Raw genomic sequence first — 18,284 nt, forward strand, 5'->3', positions numbered from 1 at the left:
AGAAGAGTAAACAAGTCCAAGGTCTCCCCTCTGGGCCTTTGCCCAGGCTGTGCCCTCTGTCAAGAACCTTTCCTTATATCCCACCTGTCAAAATCCCACCCAATCCAAAGTAGATCTTTCTGTACTGGTATAGAACAACCTCCAAGATATATTTCTAAGGGGAAACTACAAGATACAGAACAGTATGTATGTTGTATGAATGCCCCTTTTCAGGGGCTAAATAATACATGCTATGCTTAGATATGCAGGGAATACTTCTAGAAAGATACCCTAAAACGGGTAATAGTAGTTGCTTCTGAGGAGAGGACCTGGATTCTGGGATAGAAAGGAGTCTTGCTTTTTATTTTATATCTTTATGTATACACACCTTATGTGTGTATGCATATACACACACACACACACACATAAGCATATATATATGCTTTTTACATATATTTTATATATGCTTTTTATTTTATTTTATTTTTTGAGACAGAGTTTTGCTCTTTTTGCCCAGGCTGGAGTGCAATGGCACAATCTCGGCTCATTGCAACCTCCGCCTCCCAAGTTCAAGTGATTCTCCTGCCTCAGTCTCCCGAGTAGCTGGGATTACAGGTGCCTGTCACCACACCCAGCTAATTTTGTATTTTTAGTAGAGACAGGTTTTCACCATGTTGGCCAGGCTGGTCTTGAACTCCTGACCTTAGGCGATCCACCCACCTCGGCCTCCCAAAGTGCTGGGATTACAGGCATGAACCACCACACCCGGCCTATATATGCTTTTTTTATAGATGCATATACATAAGCATATATATATATGCTTTTAAAAAAATCCTACAGTGTCTTCAAGGTGTAGCTCAATACTATCTTCCCAAACACCTTGGCTTCTGGAGACCCAAATGTGTTTTGTGGACAAAAAAGGGATTTCCACATGACCTAACCGCAGTTTCATGGTTGCTGGGAGCTGGTAGAGAGGCCCAAACACTCCCTTTCCCTGGAGGAGACCTCGGGGCCAAGAGGGCTAGAGAGGCCCAGGGCCACCAGTGGGTGGAAGTCCCTGGAGCCTCCCTTCCTGCCTCTGCCCAGTGGGGTCCCAGGGCAGAGAGGCCATGCAGGACTCCAGCTACCCTCCCCATGCACGGCTGGCAGCTGCTCACCGTCCTGAATGGCGCAGTTAGCCAGGAGGTCCTTGATGGTGTCCGCATAGACAAGGCGCATGCGCCGGCGCTCGGCCGCCACACTGTGCTCCATCTTCTCCTCCTCTGTCCGTGGCGTGATCTGCTTCAGCTTCACCTGTCGGCCAGGGGACAGGGTGGGGGACACTCAGGGCAAGTCTCCTGAAATAGCACAAGGGCCTGTCCCCAGCACCATCCCATGCCCAAGGCTAGCACACGGCAGGCCTGGGCTGCTGCTTAGTTCCAAGGCTTCCTCCCTCTTTGCCCCATCTTCCTGCCTCCATGATGACCTAACACATATCCATCCTCCAGCTCCCACCCAGGTCCCTTCTTTGGGCAAAGGCTCAGAGGATGGGAGGTGTCACTGTAGGACATGCAGAATGGCGAGATCAGAAGAATCTTCGCTGGAAAAGCACAGGGAGAGGTGGGGGAAAGGAGTGGGGAGGTGGCTAGGGGGTCCAAATGCAATGGCGGGTGGGCCTTCCTCTGGGAGCTGTGGATTCCTGCTGTGTCCCTCCCCTTCCCCTCTGCCAACCCCCAACCTCACCACCCTGATCCAGACTTGCCATGGCAGGTGCCCAGGTCGCTGAGCAGCGTCCAGCAGCCAGGTGCACCCAGTTACCTTGGTGATCTCTCGGTGGGCCACGAAGGTGGCCAAGGCCTTGCACACATTCCACTGCTTCTCAGAGCACAGGTCCTCCGAGGTCACCTGGATGCCCACCTGGAGAGGAACAGTAAGGGCGAAGGAATGAGGGACAACATTGCACTCACCAGCGAGAAGGCCCGCAGCTCCGCCAGATAGCAAGTTCCAGCCCAGGCCAGGCCTCTGGAGTTTCTGCACCATCTACCAGGTCTGGGAGGCCAGAGATCTGAGGTGGGTTTTGACTCTGCCCTTGGGTCCCCGGGAAACCTTGGGCAAGACACTTCCCTTCTCTGGGTCTCAGTTTCCTCATCTACGAAGTGGGAGTGATCAGACCTACTCTTGTGGGATTGCTGAGAGAATTAAAATGAGACTACGTCTACAACAGGGCTTACTATAGGTAGAATGTTGGCTAAATTTAAAGGATAGGTCAGGCTCAATGGCCTGTCATCCTAGAATTTTGGGAGGTTGCAGCGGGAGGATCACTTGAGGCCAGGAGTTCAAAACAAGCCAGGGCAACACAGTGAGACCCCTGTCTCTGCAAAAAAAAAAATACACAAAAATTAGCTGGATGTGGTGGCGCATGTCTGTAGTCCCAGCTACTCAGGAGGCTGAGGCAGGAATATTGCTGAAGCCCAGGAGTTCGAGGTTACAGCAAGCTATGATTGCACCACTGCACTCCAGCTTGGGTGACAGAGTAAGTCCTCATCTCAAAATAATAATACAAATAAAAATAAAAGATCAAGAACAGGCACCTGGGAGTACCTGAGCATTTATGGGGTACCCAGAGGCATACTCAGGACTATGTCAACCAGCCTCAGTGCTCCCTCAGGAACCACAGGCCCAGGTGGTGAAGTTGCCTGGGCCTGAAGTCCATAGGCGGGAAATAGCGCCCTCCCCCACAGCTCACAGAGCCCTGGGCATCACCAGCAGTCCTCCATTAACTTGACAACCCTGCCACATGGGAATCACGCTCCCTTTTGCAGATGCGGAGATGGGCTGTGGGAGGCAAGCTCATGGGCCAATCCAGCACTCTCCCTGCCCCAGCTCCTCCTCCAAGATCGGGTGCTCCTGCTGCCTTCCCTCCACTCTCACAAACACCCGGCTGCTGAGGCTGGATCTGAAGACTCAGGGGCCTGGAAGTCAAGTCCCACGCTGGAATCTGTGTAGCTCAGTGACCTGGGACAAGTCCCTTCCTCTCCCGGGCCTCCATTTTCCTGTCTGTGTTATGGGATTTGGGACAGGAAGATCTTTGGGATTCCCCTTGCTCTGCCAATCATTACAGAACTCTGCTGTTCTAATCAGGGCCCTGCGAGGGTGAGTGGCCCTGGGCTGCAGGGAGAAGAATGGATAGAGGAGGTAGAGGACCCACCCACGCACCCACTCCCAAGCAGTGCCCACCCCACACACCTCCATGCTGGAGTTGAAGGCCCGGTTCACCTTGGCCTTGATATTCACCACTTGTCCAACACTGGGGAGAGGAAAGCAGGAGGTGAGCCTTCCAGAGGGGCCAAAGGGAGGAACAGGGGCCTCAGATACTTGCAGCGCCTCTCTTGTGGGGAGCTGGCAGGAGAACTCCATGGTTTGCAGGGCATATTCACATCTGCGATGTCACCAAGTCCTCAAAGCCAGCCAGCAAGATAGTGTCAGCACCCCATTTCACAGATGGGGAAGCTGAGGCAGAGAGAAGTAGCATGATTGCACTCATCTGCTCCCCCGTTCCCTACTCCTTGTTGTCCAATTAATGCCTGTGCTTCTTTCTGTGCTTGGCTCAATGGTCCCCTCCTCAGGGGAGCCCTCCCTGCCCTGCAGTGGCCCACCCACCAACAGAGGCCCTGCAGAGGCTCACCCTGCAGCACTCTCCTGGCAGACTGACCTCTGTCCCCCACAATTCTTAAGCTCTACTAGGGTAAGGGCTATGTGTTTTGCTCCCCATTGACTCTCCAAGGCCTAGCACATGGCACAGGGTGGGTCTCCCATAAAGGGTAGCTGACTGAATTAATGCATTCTACATGTACTGAATGCCTAGTAAGGGCAAGATGCTATAAACAAAGGGCGGGGAGAGACATGGAAACATTTAAAGAATGCCTGCTAGGTGCCAGGCACTGTGCACTGCCCCATTGGAGCCTCAGAATAAGCTTGGCAGGTAGGTTTAGGAGAAACTGAGCATTAGAGAGGTTAAGTCATTTGCCCAAGGTCACCAAGCTAAAAACTGGCAGCGCCAGGCTTCTAGACTGACTCTGTTGACTGCACCAGCCCCACTCTTTCCAGTTGCAACCTGTCCTTCTGGAATGATTCCCACATCCAAATGAATCCCCAGGGGAGCCTCCTAGCCTAGGCTGTGCCTAATGGAGGGGGCAGAGGGTGCCCAGCTGATGCACTATGGGGAGGAGGGACAGGAGGCTAAAGGCTGGCCCCATTCAATGGCTGTGTGATCTCCAGCAGGTCCTTTCACTTTCAAGGTTCGTCAGCCTTGGCTCATGAACATGGAGAGCGCCATGCCGACTTCTTTCTCAAATGACAGTCTCCTGGCCAAGTCTAGGAAGGTCCATTCCAAGGGGCTGCTGGTCAAGGGGCCACCATGAACACAGTGGGAATGGCCGCACAGGCCTGGGTTCCAGTCAAGCTCCACCTTGACCATCACACTACAGAGCTGTGTGACCTTGGGTGAGTCACGTTGCCTCTCTGAGTCCCTTTCCTCCTGTGTAAAGTACTGCCTGTGGTTCTGAGGGTCAAGTGAGAGACAGTGGGACTCAGCCAAGCGCCAGGCCTGGCCCACAGCAGGAGCTCAATAAATACCACAAGCTCACATTTGCCAGACATTTGTTGATATGATTCCTGTTCATTTTTTTTAGTAATACTAATGATCACGGAGGGGAGGGTCATTTTTAGGAGATCTATGCTGACATAGTGACAGATGAAGCATCACAATGTCTGCACCGCACTTTCTTTTCTTTTTTTTTTTTTTTTGAGATGGAGTCTTGCTCTGCCACCCAGGCTGTAGTGCAGTGGCCAGATCTCAGCTCACCGCAAACTCCTCCTTTCAGGTTCACACCATTTTCCTGCCTCAGCCTCCCGAGTAGCTGGGACTACAGGTGCCCGCCACCTCGCCCGGCTAGTTTTTTGTATTTTTTTAGTAGAGACGGGGTTTCACCGTGTTAGCCAGGATGGTCTCGATCTCCTGACCTCGTGATCCGCCCGTCTCGGCCTCCCAAAGTGCTGGGATTATAGGCTTGAGCCACCACGCCCGGCCAATGCATCTCACTTTCAAATCATTTAGCAGAGAGAGAGAGAGAAAGTATATATATTACATCTGTAATCCCAGCACTTAGGGAGGCCAAGGCAGGCAGATCACCTGAGTTCAGGTGTTCGAGACCAGCCTAGCCAACATGACGAAACTCTACTAAAACTACAAAAATAAATGAATAAATAAATAAGCCGAGCATGGTAGGGCACACCTATAATTCCAGCTACTTGGGAGGCTGAGTCACAAGAATTGCTTGAACCCAGGAGGCGGAGGTTGCCGTGAGCCAAGATTGCACCACTGCATTCCAGCCTGGGTGATGGAGTGAGACTTTGTCTTTTAACAAGAAAAAAAGTATATGTATTTATTTATTTGTCCATACATAGATAAAGCAAATTTAGAAAAATGTTAATTATTGGGTCTCAGTGGTGGTGATCATTGTACTATTCAACTTTTCTATATGTTTGAAAGCTTTCATGATCAAACATTAGGGCAAAAAATTTCTGTGGTCCCCCAAATAAAAATAAAAGTCTATTTTCTCTGGTGCTGAGAGGAATTTGTGATTTTTCCTCCTCTCCCTCCTTCTCTCTCTACCTTCCCCCAAAGTCAACCAGACACCCATCTAGGTTGCTAAACTCCTCCTCCTTCCTGACTGCCCTCTGTCCCCACAGCTCAGGCCCAAACCGTATCCCTCCCCAGGGCCACTGCCCAGCCTCCTCAGGGGCCCCGGAGTTCCCGGACACCCCTCCAGGTGTTCTTCACAATGCAGACAAGCAACCCCCCATAAATAAATCTGACCCCCATCAAGACCTTCCCTAGACCAGTTTACTCTCAGGAGACAGAGGAACATGTTAATTGCACCACAGAAATTCAAACAGAAAACCCAGATGATGAAGGACTCTAGAGGTCAAATGGCCAGCTTTCCTCAACAAATACATTTTGAGAGAGAGCAAGAGTGTGCCAGAGAGCTGGTGGAGGATTGGTGGGTATCTATAGAGTTTTTTGGTTTTTTGGGTTTTTTTTTTGAGACAGAGTCTTACTCTGTCACCCAGGCTGGAGTGCAGTGGCAGTATCTCGGCTCACTGCAAGCTCTGCCTCCCAGGTTCATGCCATTCTCCTGTCTTAGCCTCCCGAGTAGCTGGGACTACAGGCGCCCGCTACCACGCCTGGTTAATTTTTTGTATTTTTAGTAGAGATGGAGTTTCACCGCGTTAGCCAGGATGGTCTCGATCTCCTGATCTCATGATCCACCGACCTCGGCCTCCCTACAGAGTTTTTTTAAGAAACAACCAATTACAATTATTTGCATCCTGACTTGAATAACAAAATAACTGCAGGCTGGGTGTGGTGGCTCACGCCTGTTACCTTAATACTTTAGAAGGCAGAGGTGGGACGATCACTTGAAGCTAGGAATTTGAGACCAGCCTGATCAACATAGCGAGACTGATACCACGTCACAACAACAACAACAAAATAATAATAACAAAATAAAATTTAATTAGCCAGGTATGGTGCCACATGCCTGTAGTCCTGGCTACTAGGGAGGCTAAGGTGGAAGGACCGCTTGAGCCCAGAAGTTCAGGGCCGCAGTGAGCTATGATGGTGCCACTGCATCCCAGCCTGGGCAACAGAGCAATACTCCATCTTGAAAAAATAAATAACTTCAAAGCAAACAAAATAACAAATTCATGAGACAGTTTGGGCATTTGAACACTGACTAGTGATGTTAGTGAAAATTATTGTTAATTTTTTAGATGTGGTAATTATGTTAATGTTAAGGTTTTGTTTAAAAAGAATCCTTCTCTCAAAAAAAAACAGAGGGCCAGCTGTGGTGGCTCACACCTGTAATCCCATCACTTTGGGAGGCCAAGGTAAGCAGATCACCTGAGGTCAGGAATTCAAGGCCAGCCTGACCAATATGGTGAAACCACATCTCTAATAAAAATACAAAAATTAGCCCAGCTTGGTGGCGGGTACCAGTAATCCCACCTACTCACTACACTCAGACAGGAGCATTGCTTGAACCTGGGAGGCAGAGGTTGCAGTGAGCCAAAATTGCGCCACTGCACTCCAGCCTGGGTGACAGAGCAAGCCTCCATCTCAAAAAATAAATAAATAAATAAATATAAAAAGAGTTCTTAGCCCTTAGAGATACATTTGGGAATATTTTTAAGTGGCAAAAGCAGAAACAAACAAACAAAAAAACTTCTTAATCTTTCCTCAGGTGTGTCCAGGCCTTCCCTGGCCACCAACCATGCTCCAGGCCCCTCCCCAGCTTGTCCTTCTTCCCGGCATCCTCTCTGGCTTTCCCTTCCACCCACAGCCTCCTCTGCCCAGATTCACCTTCACTCTGCTGTGCCCTGCAGCAGGTCCAGCCATCGTGCATATACCCCAGCCCTCTCTATTCCTTGCTCCCCTAAGTAAAAGAACTTGTGCTGGCTACGGGAACCTGGAGCTGGCCCAGACACAGCTCCACTGGCTTCAAAGTATCACTATGTACAGAGCTGACAGTACTGAAGTCAGCTCAAACACTTCCTCCAGGAAGCCCCTCCTTGACTGCCCTCAGTGCCACAACACCTACCCCCAGACATATAGGAAATACAGCCCACTGCTTAAGAGCAAGGGCTCTGGGGCCGTACTGCCTGCCTGGTAGTATATCCTGGGTCCTCCATTAGACGTACCACCTTCAACAAGGTACTTCGTTTCTCTGTGCCTCAGTTTCATCATCTGTAAAATGAGGATACTAATAGCTTTGACCACATAGTATTGTTTTGAGGATCAAATAAGTTAATGTATTTTAAAAGGCATCAAAATAATGTATCAGTATCGGTGCACTAATTGTGACAAAGGTACCCTACAAATGTAAGATGTTAATCATGGTGCACCTGGGTGTGGGGTATATGGGAACTCTCTGTACTATCTTTATTTTTATTTTTTTATTTATCCTGAGACGGGGTCTCACTGTGTCACCCAAGTTGGAGTGCAGTGGTGTGATCTTGGCTCATTGCAACCTCTACCTCCCAGGCTCAAGTGATCCTCCCACCTCAGCCTCCCAAGTAGCTGGGACCACAGGCGTATATCACAATGCCCAGCTAATTTTTGGTAGAGACAGGGTTTTGCCATGTCGCCCAGCTGGTCTCAAACTCCTGAGCTCAAGTAATCTGCCTGCCTCAGCCTCCCAAAGTTCTGGGATTACGGGCACAAGCCACTGCGCCTGGCCTTGTACTATCTTTAGAGATACAATGTTTTTATGAATTTAGAACTATTCTAAAATAAAAGGTATTACAAAGGAGGCCAGGCAGGGTGGCTCAAGCCTGTAATCCCAGCACTTTGGGAGGCCAAGGAAAGCAGATCACTTGAGGTCAGGACTTCGAGACCAGCTTGGCCAACATGGTGAAACCATGTCTCTACTACTAAAAATACAAAACTTAGCTGGGTGTGGTGTCACACACCTGTAATCCCAGCTACTCAAGAGGCTAAGGCAGGAGAATCACTTGAACCTGGGAGATGGAGGTTGCAGTGAGCCAAGATCACATCATTGCACTCCAGCTTGGGCAACAGAGCAAGACTCTGTCTCAACAACAACGAAAAAAAATTACAAAGCAGAGACCCCCCCTTTTTTTTTTGAGACGGAGGCTCACTCGCTCGCCCTCTCACCCAAGCTGGCAGGCTGGAGTGCAGTGGTGTGACCTCAGCTCACTGCAACCTCCGCCTCCCAGGTTCAAGCAATTCTCTGCCTCAGCCTCCCAAGTAGCTGAGATTACAGGTGCCCGCCACCACACCCGGCTAGTTTTTTGTATTTTCAGAAAAGATGGGGTTTCACCATGTTGGCCAGGCTGGTCTTGAACTCCTGACCTCGTGATCCACCCGCCTAGGCTTCCCAAAGTGCTAAGATTACAGGCATGAGCCACCCCACCTGGCCCAGAGCCCATTATTGCACAGAACTTCTCACTGCGAATTGAATAACGTTCCTACATCTGCCTCCCTGAAGATTGGGAGTTCCAGGGAAGAGGCTGTGCTCCAGTGGACTTTGCATGCCCAGTCTCAGCAAGGCCCCTGGTCTGGAAAAGGTGCTCATCTAATGTTAAGTGTGTGGTGAGGGAATGACTGATGACTGAATGAGTGAGCACAGGGACTGGCCAGTCTTCTTCCTTAATGGTGACACACTGAGCACCCAGTGAGTCCCAAATAAGCCCTTGGCACTTGATGTCCTAGTAGTGCTAGTGAGTTCAGGATCAGGCCCAGAGACAAGAGTTCTGTGTGTGGCCCTGCAGCCTGTCCTGAGCCAAGGGCTCAGCCTGCTCCTTGGACCCCAGAAGCAGGATCTATGGGCAAAGCTATGGGGAGGCAAAGCCATGTGTGTGTGATGAATATTCTTCTATTCTGTACAGCCATAAAAGAAAAGAAAAGAAAAGAAAAGGCCAGGTACGGTGGCTCATGCCTGTAATCCCAGAGTTTTGGGAGGCCAGGGCGGGTGGATCACCTAAGGTCAGGAGATCGAGACCAGCTTGGCCAACATGGTGAAACCCCGTCTCTACTAAAAATACAAAAAAATTAGCCGGGCCTTGTGGCAGGCGCCTGTAATCCCAGCTACTCATGAGGCTGAGGCACAAGAATTGCTTAAACCTGGGAGGCAGAGATTGCAGTGAACCAAGATCATGTCATTGCACTCCAGCCTGGGTGACAGAGGGGGACTCCTTCTCCAAAAAAAAAGAAAGAAAAAAGGCTACTTTGGTAATGAGGTAATGAGCTCCTCATCCCTGGAAGTATGTGAGCAGAGGTTTGTTTAATAGCCCAAGCTTCTGGCTCAGACTTTGCCAACGCACCTTGTCTAGGGGCCTCCCTATAGCCCAGTGACCAAGGACCCAAAGAGAATGTCCAAGCTCAAAAAGGCATTCACTGATTAAGTCTAACCCCTTCCATTTTGCAGATGAGAAAACTGAGGCCCAGAGAGAGAGACTGACTTCCCCAAAGTCACGCAGCACCCCACAATGCTATCTCGGCCACACCCTGGCTGAGGGAACACCCACCCACCCACCGCACTGAATAGCCCCCAGAAACATGGCAGAGGGGTTCATGCTTCCCCAGAGGCTGCCCCCATCTCATTTTCAGTCAGTTGAGTCAGGCTCTAGGCAGCACACAGGCTGACCAGGCAGGGAGTCAGGAGCACGGGCCCCAGGCTGATGGGAGAGAGACCAGAGGACCCTGAGGCAGAGGGGCTACTTACCTAATGGTATGCTCAAAATAGATGTCATCCATGGAAGCTGTGACACAGGGGCAGCCAGCGTGCCTCTCCGCTGGTGTCAGGAGAAGAAAGCCAGACATTAGTAGCCTCCCCCCATTACAGGCCTCTGCTCAGATGGTACCTCCTCAAGAGGCTTCTCCAGCCGCCCAAGTCAAGGCCACAACTCCCACCACATCCTGCCACCACCCTTCCTTACGCTCCCTCACCACGGACACCACCCTTGACCCTTTTCTGTATATCTGCTTTTCATGTCTATTGTCTCTCCCTCCCACTAGAGTGTAAATTACTTGAGGACGAGGATTTTTGCCTGTCTTGTTCATTGCAGTACCCCAGTCCTGGAACAGTGTCTGGCACACAGTATACGCTCAGTAAGTAGCTGTTGAATGAGTGATCATGCCACACTGGCCTGCTTCTCAGCCTTCTGGAGCCCCTGTCCCTTCAACCACCTGTTCCCTGCCTGCGTCATTCTCACCCTCAGGACTCCACTCGGGTGCCTTAGTCCCTCAGGAATCCCTTCCCTGCCCCCAGGCCTGGGTCAGGGCCTCTGAAACAGTGCTGGGGGACAGTCAGGTCACCTGTCTGTCCCCCACCCCCACCCCACCAGGCTGTGAGCTCTGTGGGTTGGAGAACACTAGTGCAACAAAAGGAATGAAATGGGCTTGATCCGGTGCACCTCAACTCAAGGGAAGGAGTGCTGCAAGGCAGGCAGTCATGGGCTTTGCTCAACAGCATCTCTGAGCCAATCTGAAGCAGCCATGTGAAAGGCTGCACTGTGTTGAGGCGGGGACTTAGGGCCTGGGACCAACACTCAGGGCTGAGGGGGTCTGAGTAAGAGAGAGGTGGGCTGTGCTGAGCATCGAGATGTCAGAAAGGGCATTTCAGACAGATGGACCAGCATGAGCAAAGGCCAAGATGAGAAACAAGTGTGGCACTTAGGTGGACAGTGATCATCTCTGAAAGCACAGCCCCTGCTATGGGCCTGAGGGGCAGGTGGGGAGCCGTGGGGAGGGCAGCCTCACCGGACAGGCAGGCCGTGGTGTCAATCCACTTGAGCAGCTGCCCAACGCTAAGCTCGCCGCGTTGGTTGGTGTGGCAGGGCAGTACCAGCTGGCTCATCTGCACCTCCGTGGGGTTCCGGTATCCCTCGCCTTCTGCCATGGCACTGTCGTTCCCTGCACGTGAGGCTGACTTCCGGGATGTGCGGCTGGAGAACACAGAGGCCAACCCCTGGGGGACAGATGGGGACAGAGAGATCTGCTTGCTGCAGGGTCTCCCAGGTCTGTCCAGCCCTGAGAACTTAGGGTCTGGGGGAAAGAGAGTACCTAGAGCCACCTCCCACCAGACCCCAACGAGAGAGTGGTCACCACCCTCCAGCCCATGGTCTTGGATCCCAGGGAATCTGTAGATGCTGCTTCTGCCAAGTTTCCTTTTGGCCAAGAACTGCACGTGAACACGGCCTTGCACCCGAGTGGGGCAGTGGAGACAAAACCATGTGGAGAAGTCAGTCCTCGTTTCAGCTCCTGGGCCAACTTTTTAAAGTGTTGCCTTAGATTTACCTTCATTCTGGAAAGAGTCCCCTCTCTGTGCAGGGAGGCCTAGAGAGCTCCTTAGTGGCCAAGCCCAGGGAACTGTTCCTAATACAGTGTTTCAAGAAGCTGCTCTGATTTCATCCCCAAAGGGCTCCTTTCTTGGGCTCCCTCCATCTTCAGAGGCCATCAGGACAGCTTCTGTGGCCTGCTAATGTCTAGCACTTGGATCTATTGACTGGGAGGGCCGTGGGCAGTCACTGACCAGGTGTCTGATCCAGGGCTGGGTACAGCAGCTGCCAGCTGGAAAACTGGCTGAGAAAATTCTCTAACTCATGAATTAGAGCCGGGGTTTCTGCTTGGAGCCAGCATGTCTTACTCTGCAGGCAGAAGAGGTGTGCCCACCAGTCCTTTGGAAGGGAGGAAGAGGGAAGGGGCTAGCAGCCTGCCATCCCTAAGCAGACCATGAACTCAAGAGCTGGGCACACCCGCATGTGTGAGAAAAATGAGGAGGGACAGGCATATGGGTTCCGATTCTCATGGCCAATGCCAATTGTGTGGTGGTGATGACAGTCGCCACTAATGTTTATATAGCACTTAGGTGTCACATATTTTTATTTTCATTTCTTTTTTTTTTTTGAGACGGAGTCTCGCTCTGTAGCCGAGGCTGGAGTGCAGTGGCCAGATCTCAGCTCACTGCAAGCTCCGCCTCCCGGGTTCACGCCATTCTCCTGCCTCAGCCACCCAAGTGAGTAGCTGGGACTACAGGCGCCCGCCACCATGCCCGGCTAATTTTTTGTATTTTTAGTAGAGACAGGGTTTCACCATGTTAGCCAGGATGGTCTCAATCTCCTGACCTCGTGATCCACCCGTCTCGGCCTCCCAAACTGCTGGGATTACAGGCGTGAGCCACCGCGCCCGGCTGGTGTCACGTATTTTTACAAGCACTATATATGTACTAATCCAATTTTATCCTCACAACAAACCTATGAGACAGATGCATTATTATCCTCATCCTACAGATGAGGAGCCCAAGTAAGTGACAAAGCTCAGCTGTGACCCCAGAGGTCTGCTGCAGTCTGAACTCCTACCCCCAACACTACACTGCTTGTAGGGCCTCCTGGGGCTGAGATGAGGAGTCCAGAGCCTGGGCTTGACTGTACTGGCAAAGAGCACCATGCCCCCGTGGCAAGCCTGCCATGGCTGCAGGATGATGGTCGTGGCAGCTCTTGCACCTGGTCTATATTCCTTAGACAATTCCCACCGATGAGCCTCCCATAGTTAATTCAATCAATTCCAAACGCACCAAGGTAGCTTGTTCAAGGTCACTGACCCCTACGTGGTAGAACCAGGATTTGAACCAGGCCTGTCTGACCCAGAACGGCTTATGGGTTCCCAGAAACACTGCTTATTCCCAAGAGCCCCTGGGCAGGAGGCTGGGCACCAAGGGGAGACAGGAGGGCAGCCATCCCAGGAGCTCTCAGCCTGGGTGGAGGCCTACAGGGTGCCAGGCTGCCTGGCTTGCAGGCTCTCACAGGTAGCTGGAAGGCTGATGTGGTCCAAGCAGCAGGACCCGTCACCATGGTAACCACTGCCAAGGTACTTCCTGCTTGGTGGTGCACTGGGGGCCTGCATGGATACGGGTGGCTGGCTTTCTGGGTGTGGGAACGGGTAGAGGGAGGAGGTAAGCAAGACACCATTTGCCCACACTCTTCCCAAATCCCTCCCACAGCCAGGGGTACTGGGAAGAAATTCCAGAAAGAAGCCTGAGAGAGAGCTGAGGAAATGGGGAGACAATGCGCACTTGCAGAGGGCACCTGGGCAGACCAAAAGGGGCAGACCACCTGGGGCAGACGGCCTGGGGCAGACCGCCTGGGGTTTCTGGGCAGTCTGGACACACACAAAGGGACGCCCACACACAATGTCCCCACTTTACCAGCCTGGGCACATCCGCCACCTTTCTGAGTCCTCATGAGGATAAGAATGAGAACTACTAACCCATTTTACCAACAAGGGAACATGGACACAGCCCTGGACCAGCAGTCATGATGCCTGAGCTCTGGTCCTCTCTCTGCTTCTCACTTGGTCGACCCCTCCTCCCATGCGCTCCTGTTTCCTGTTCTGTGAATCAGGACTCTCTACCTTTCTGTTGGACCCTATGCCACAGGAGCCAGGATCTGTGCCCTACTCACTGGTTCATTCATTCACTTATTCATTGACCAAACACTTCCTCCGTACGGGGCCCTGGGCCAAACATGGAGAATACAAAGACAAATTGGGCCTAGAGGGGCCTGGCACACAGGACATCGTCAAAGGTTTGTGGAGGGACAACCAGAGACGGACTTGAGTTCAAATTTTAGCTGTGTCCCTCAGGTGCTGTGTGATCCTGAGCAGGGTCTCCCCCTTCCCAAGCTACATCTGTCACTCACCAGGTAGGATAGAGAATTGCCAGTCCCTAAGGTACCCCTGGTTCCAGGAGTCCGGGGCCTAACTCAGCCTGGAATTTGCACACCCAGCTGAGATTCCCAGTGAGGAAGCTCTAGAACCCTGTCAGAATGGAAATACTGTGTGCTCCTCTGAGCAGGGCCCCTGAAGCACACTGAGAGACAAGCCTTGCAGTTGTTGTCCCCACCACTCCCCTCAAAGAGAGGGGTGCAGAAGCCCTGGGCTAGAGCACAGGCGGCAGAGACAGAGCAGCAGGTGGCCCCAGGCAGAGCCTTTCAGACTCCACTCCTTCCTTGGGCTCTAAGGCAATCTGCCCACATTAGGGCAGGCCAGGCCAGGCCTCTTAGTCCCAAGGTGGGCAGGCAGCCAGCCTGGGAGGCAGGGATGTGTGCAGCCCAGGCAAGGTTTGGCCAATGGGGCTCCAGAGCTGGGCCACTCCTCCCAGGGCCAGTCACAGGGAGAGCAGAGGCCCTGGATGGAGTCAGGGCCTGGGCGGACAGGCAGGCTGAGCCAAGAGATCTGCCAGGGTGGCGGGGGCTGAACTACTGCAAGGGTAGGAGGGCACCCAGAGGTCAGAGACATGCCCTCTCAGACAGCAGCTGTGCCAAGTGCTGGCCCCAGGCCCTGGCAGACCTGGCCAGAGTTGATCATGCTAGACTAGGCCCCAGCTAGCCACACCATGGGCTCTGTGTCCCTCCTCCTGAGCCACAGTCATGTCACAGACCTGCGGGGTCAGGGCAGGAGAGACCCCCTCACCCAATCCCTTCACAGCCTGGGGGACTAAGGCACAGAGGGAAAAGCTGGCCCAGGGCCACCCAGCTGTGGGGGGGCCAAGATAAGCACCCCTGGGTCATGGCTCCTTCTAGGCAAGTTGACAACAGGCCCGCAGGCTACTGGGGCTGGAAACAGGCCCAAGGCTTCACCTTGGTATCCTCCCTCTGCCCAGTATCCAAGTCCCAATGATTCGACCTTAAAGAGGCCTCTGGTCTAACTCCTTCCAGCCTCCACACAGCACCAGAGGGATCTTTCCAAAAAGCAAATCCAACTCAACAACTACTGCTTACTACATCCTGCCTTTCGGGGAGACCTGGTCCTCATAACTCCACCCCATGGGACTTTGCTCTGCCCCTTAGGAGCACACAGACCTTTCTAAAGAGCAAGCCTCACCAGGTACTTCCCCTGCGCAAGACTTTGCTGGCTCTCCACTGCTCTCAGGATCAAGAACCAGCCACTGTAGCTCCTGCCACTCACCCTAGCAGCCGCTCTCTCAGCTCCAGACCATATGCATTTCCTTAGAGCACCACTCTCACTCCCGCTGTCTTCCCCCACCATGAAGGTGCCGCTTCCACCTAGAATCCCCTTATCTGCCCCCGTCTGCTAAGTGAGCCCTTCCTCATCCTGCGTCTCTCTTCCCCAGGGAGAGTTACAATGCCCCTGCAGCCTCACCATCTCCATCACGGCACTGACCAAGCTGGGTAGTCACTGTCCTCATAGTTGCCACCCCCATCAGACAGATGTTTCCACAGGACAGGGACACATGCTTGGCACAGAGTCAGAGCTAAATAAATGCCCATGGAAGAGAGAAAGGAAAAGACTAATGGCCTGAGAGCTGAGACTCACAGTGGGAGGAAAGTCTGAGGTGCAGAGAGGCCATAAGGAACAGCAAAAAGGAGAAACAGAACGTCTGTGGTTCAGGTGATGGGAATGTCAGGGCAGAGGGTTCAGGTGATGTGAACACTGGGGCAAATGAGAGCAGGTGGGAAAATGTTCCACATACCCAGATGGGCGGAGACAGAGGGAGAGGGACTTCGGGGCCAGGCCAAGAGGTCCCCAGAAACCATGGAAGACTCCTGGAGAAGGCATGGACTACAGTGATAAGCTGGCTGAGATCACAGTGCCTGCAGGCCCCATCTGGAGCAACAGTCCTGGTGCAAAGGAGACCTACCTGCCCTGAAGGGGAGGAGCAGGCCTGGGTGACCTCTGGAGTAACCCACCATGACACAGGCTATGCACAGGCCTTGGGTGTCAGCCTAGCTTGGGTTTAAGTCCAGTTCCACAACTAACTTGGATAACCTTGAGCAAGCTGCTCCACCTCTATGGGCCTCGGTTTCTTGTCTGTAAAAATTGGATGATTATACTCACTTCCAAGAATCACCGTAGAGAGGAAATTAAACAACACCAAGTAGATGAAGCTCCTAGCACACATATACCCCGCGGCTAACATGTATTGAGCGCTTGCAATTAGCATTACAAAGCTGAGTCTGTGCTTCCTACAGACACACAGCTGGGAGGGACCCAAACATAGTTCAAAGTAGACTGTTGCCACAGTGCTTTCTACCCATGAGCTCACTAGAGCCTCCCAGCAACCCTGTGCAGGGCAAAATTACGAGCTTGTTTGAGAGGTTCTGTGAGAATTCAAAAAGCCAGTGATTATGGAGCAGGGCTTCAAACCCAGGGTGCAAAACTGCAAAGCGTCTGTTCCTCCCACTCTCCCGCCCCTGCCTCTCACAAGGTACTAGAAGGCGGGCCCCGGGGCGGGCAGGGAGAAGGGGCCTTGCACCCACCCCGGAGCTGTGGGCCAGGCCCCATGAAAGGCCCCATTGTCTGAACCAGGTCACTCTGAGCAGTGTGAGGGAGCTGACTAAATTCCATGCTCTGTCCCCACAAAGGTGGCCCCAGCCCCCTCCCCCTCCCCCAGACTCTCAGAGAAACTGAAGGGCAGCCTCCTGGCACTTTCCCCACCAGCAAGGCAGGAGTATGTGTCAACATTCCAAATCTCCTCTTTCGGCCTATTCTCTACCTTCTTCCCAAAAAAGGCTCTGAGGCAGCCTACACACACACCCGGGACACACACAGGATGCACGTGCACTAGGAACCAAAATGCAAACAAATAAAGTTAAGGAACCAAATAAGAGAGGAGAGGATTGTTATGAATCCAGTTGCTGCCAAAGAGAGCTACATTGGCCTTGAGGTTCCCAGCAGACAAGGCAAAAAAGGGTAGTAGTGGTGGGCAGCAAACTTATGGGTAAAAGAGGGAGCATACGTCCTCAAAGCTAGCCCCACGGGTAGGAGGAAGGATACCAGGGGGCTGTTTCACAGGCTTCTGATTGTCATATAATATCAGATCATATCTTCATTCTATTTTTCAAACAAAATAGATTTTTCAAAAAAAAATGGGAAAATCTTAATTTTCCTTTAGCTACTGAGTGTGTTCACACTTGACATTCTTCGAGATTTGGGAGTTGGAAAGGTAGAGAATTGAACCAACATTTTTATGAAGCTCCTCCTATATGTATTCACTTGGTGAACAGTTATTGAACACCTACTAAGTCTCGGGTCCTATGCTAGCAGTTCTCATATGTATTACCCCAGCAATTCTTGTTTTGTTTTTTTTTTTAATCAAGATCATAAATTAAATATTTTATTTTTACAAGTGAAAATAAAAATTAAAAAAATAAACACACCCCTTTGGGCTTCCAAATGGTAGGTGCTTCTTTCACTAGTACCGCAATATGCTTGTTGTTCATTCTCCTTTCTACCACACTGATTTTGCATCCAAGGAAAGGAGGCCTGGAGAGAGGTCATAATAAAAAATAAATAAATAAAATTAAAAAAAAAAAAAAACAACTTTCTCCTCCTAAATCTGAATTCCTGGTGAGAATCTGAAAATCTTCACTAAGAGGTTATTCAGGTCATGGACTGTCATCTGCCTGTGAATCCGGATTTAGAAAGATGGTATCTTTTCCCGAGAATCTGTGGCAGACAGGAGTTAACCTAAAAGGCTTGAGGTTTATCCATCGTGCTGACGTGGTCAGTCAAGTAGTGTGATGGCTTTTCAGATGGTGGGGCCTGCACTGCCATGGGTATCTTGGTTTGTCCAGGAGATGCAGGTCCTTTCACAAGTTCCCATCAGCAATAAGAGACTGGAGACACTCATTCCAACATTGCATGGAGACAGCTGTGTCTTGCTGACCCAGACCCTGCCATTGCTGTTTAGGGTCACCAGGCTAAGGCTGAGCCAGATTCTTAA

General features: G+C 51.6%; 1 protein-coding gene across 1 annotated transcript in view; it reads right to left on the reverse strand.

Annotated features, from left to right (window-relative positions):
* ACOT11 (acyl-CoA thioesterase 11) overlaps positions 1 to 17,819 on the reverse strand; it is a 33,211-nt gene extending 15,392 nt beyond the window's left edge. Inside the window, exons 1-6 of the mRNA XM_023187846.1 lie at positions 17,719 to 17,819; positions 11,303 to 11,510; positions 10,266 to 10,335; positions 3,205 to 3,265; positions 1,777 to 1,875; positions 1,137 to 1,272 (exon numbers count right to left, since the gene is read on the reverse strand). Of these exons, the coding sequence (XP_023043614.1) occupies positions 1,137 to 1,272; positions 1,777 to 1,875; positions 3,205 to 3,265; positions 10,266 to 10,335; positions 11,303 to 11,510; positions 17,719 to 17,781 (637 nt within the window). The 5' untranslated portion in view covers positions 17,782 to 17,819. The remainder of the gene's footprint in view (positions 1 to 1,136; positions 1,273 to 1,776; positions 1,876 to 3,204; positions 3,266 to 10,265; positions 10,336 to 11,302; positions 11,511 to 17,718) is intronic.
* Between the last annotated feature and the right edge of the window lie 465 nt (positions 17,820 to 18,284).

This window comes from Piliocolobus tephrosceles, chromosome 1 (genome assembly GCF_002776525.5).
Source record: "Piliocolobus tephrosceles isolate RC106 chromosome 1, ASM277652v3, whole genome shotgun sequence".
Taxonomy (NCBI): Eukaryota; Metazoa; Chordata; class Mammalia; order Primates; family Cercopithecidae; genus Piliocolobus; species Piliocolobus tephrosceles.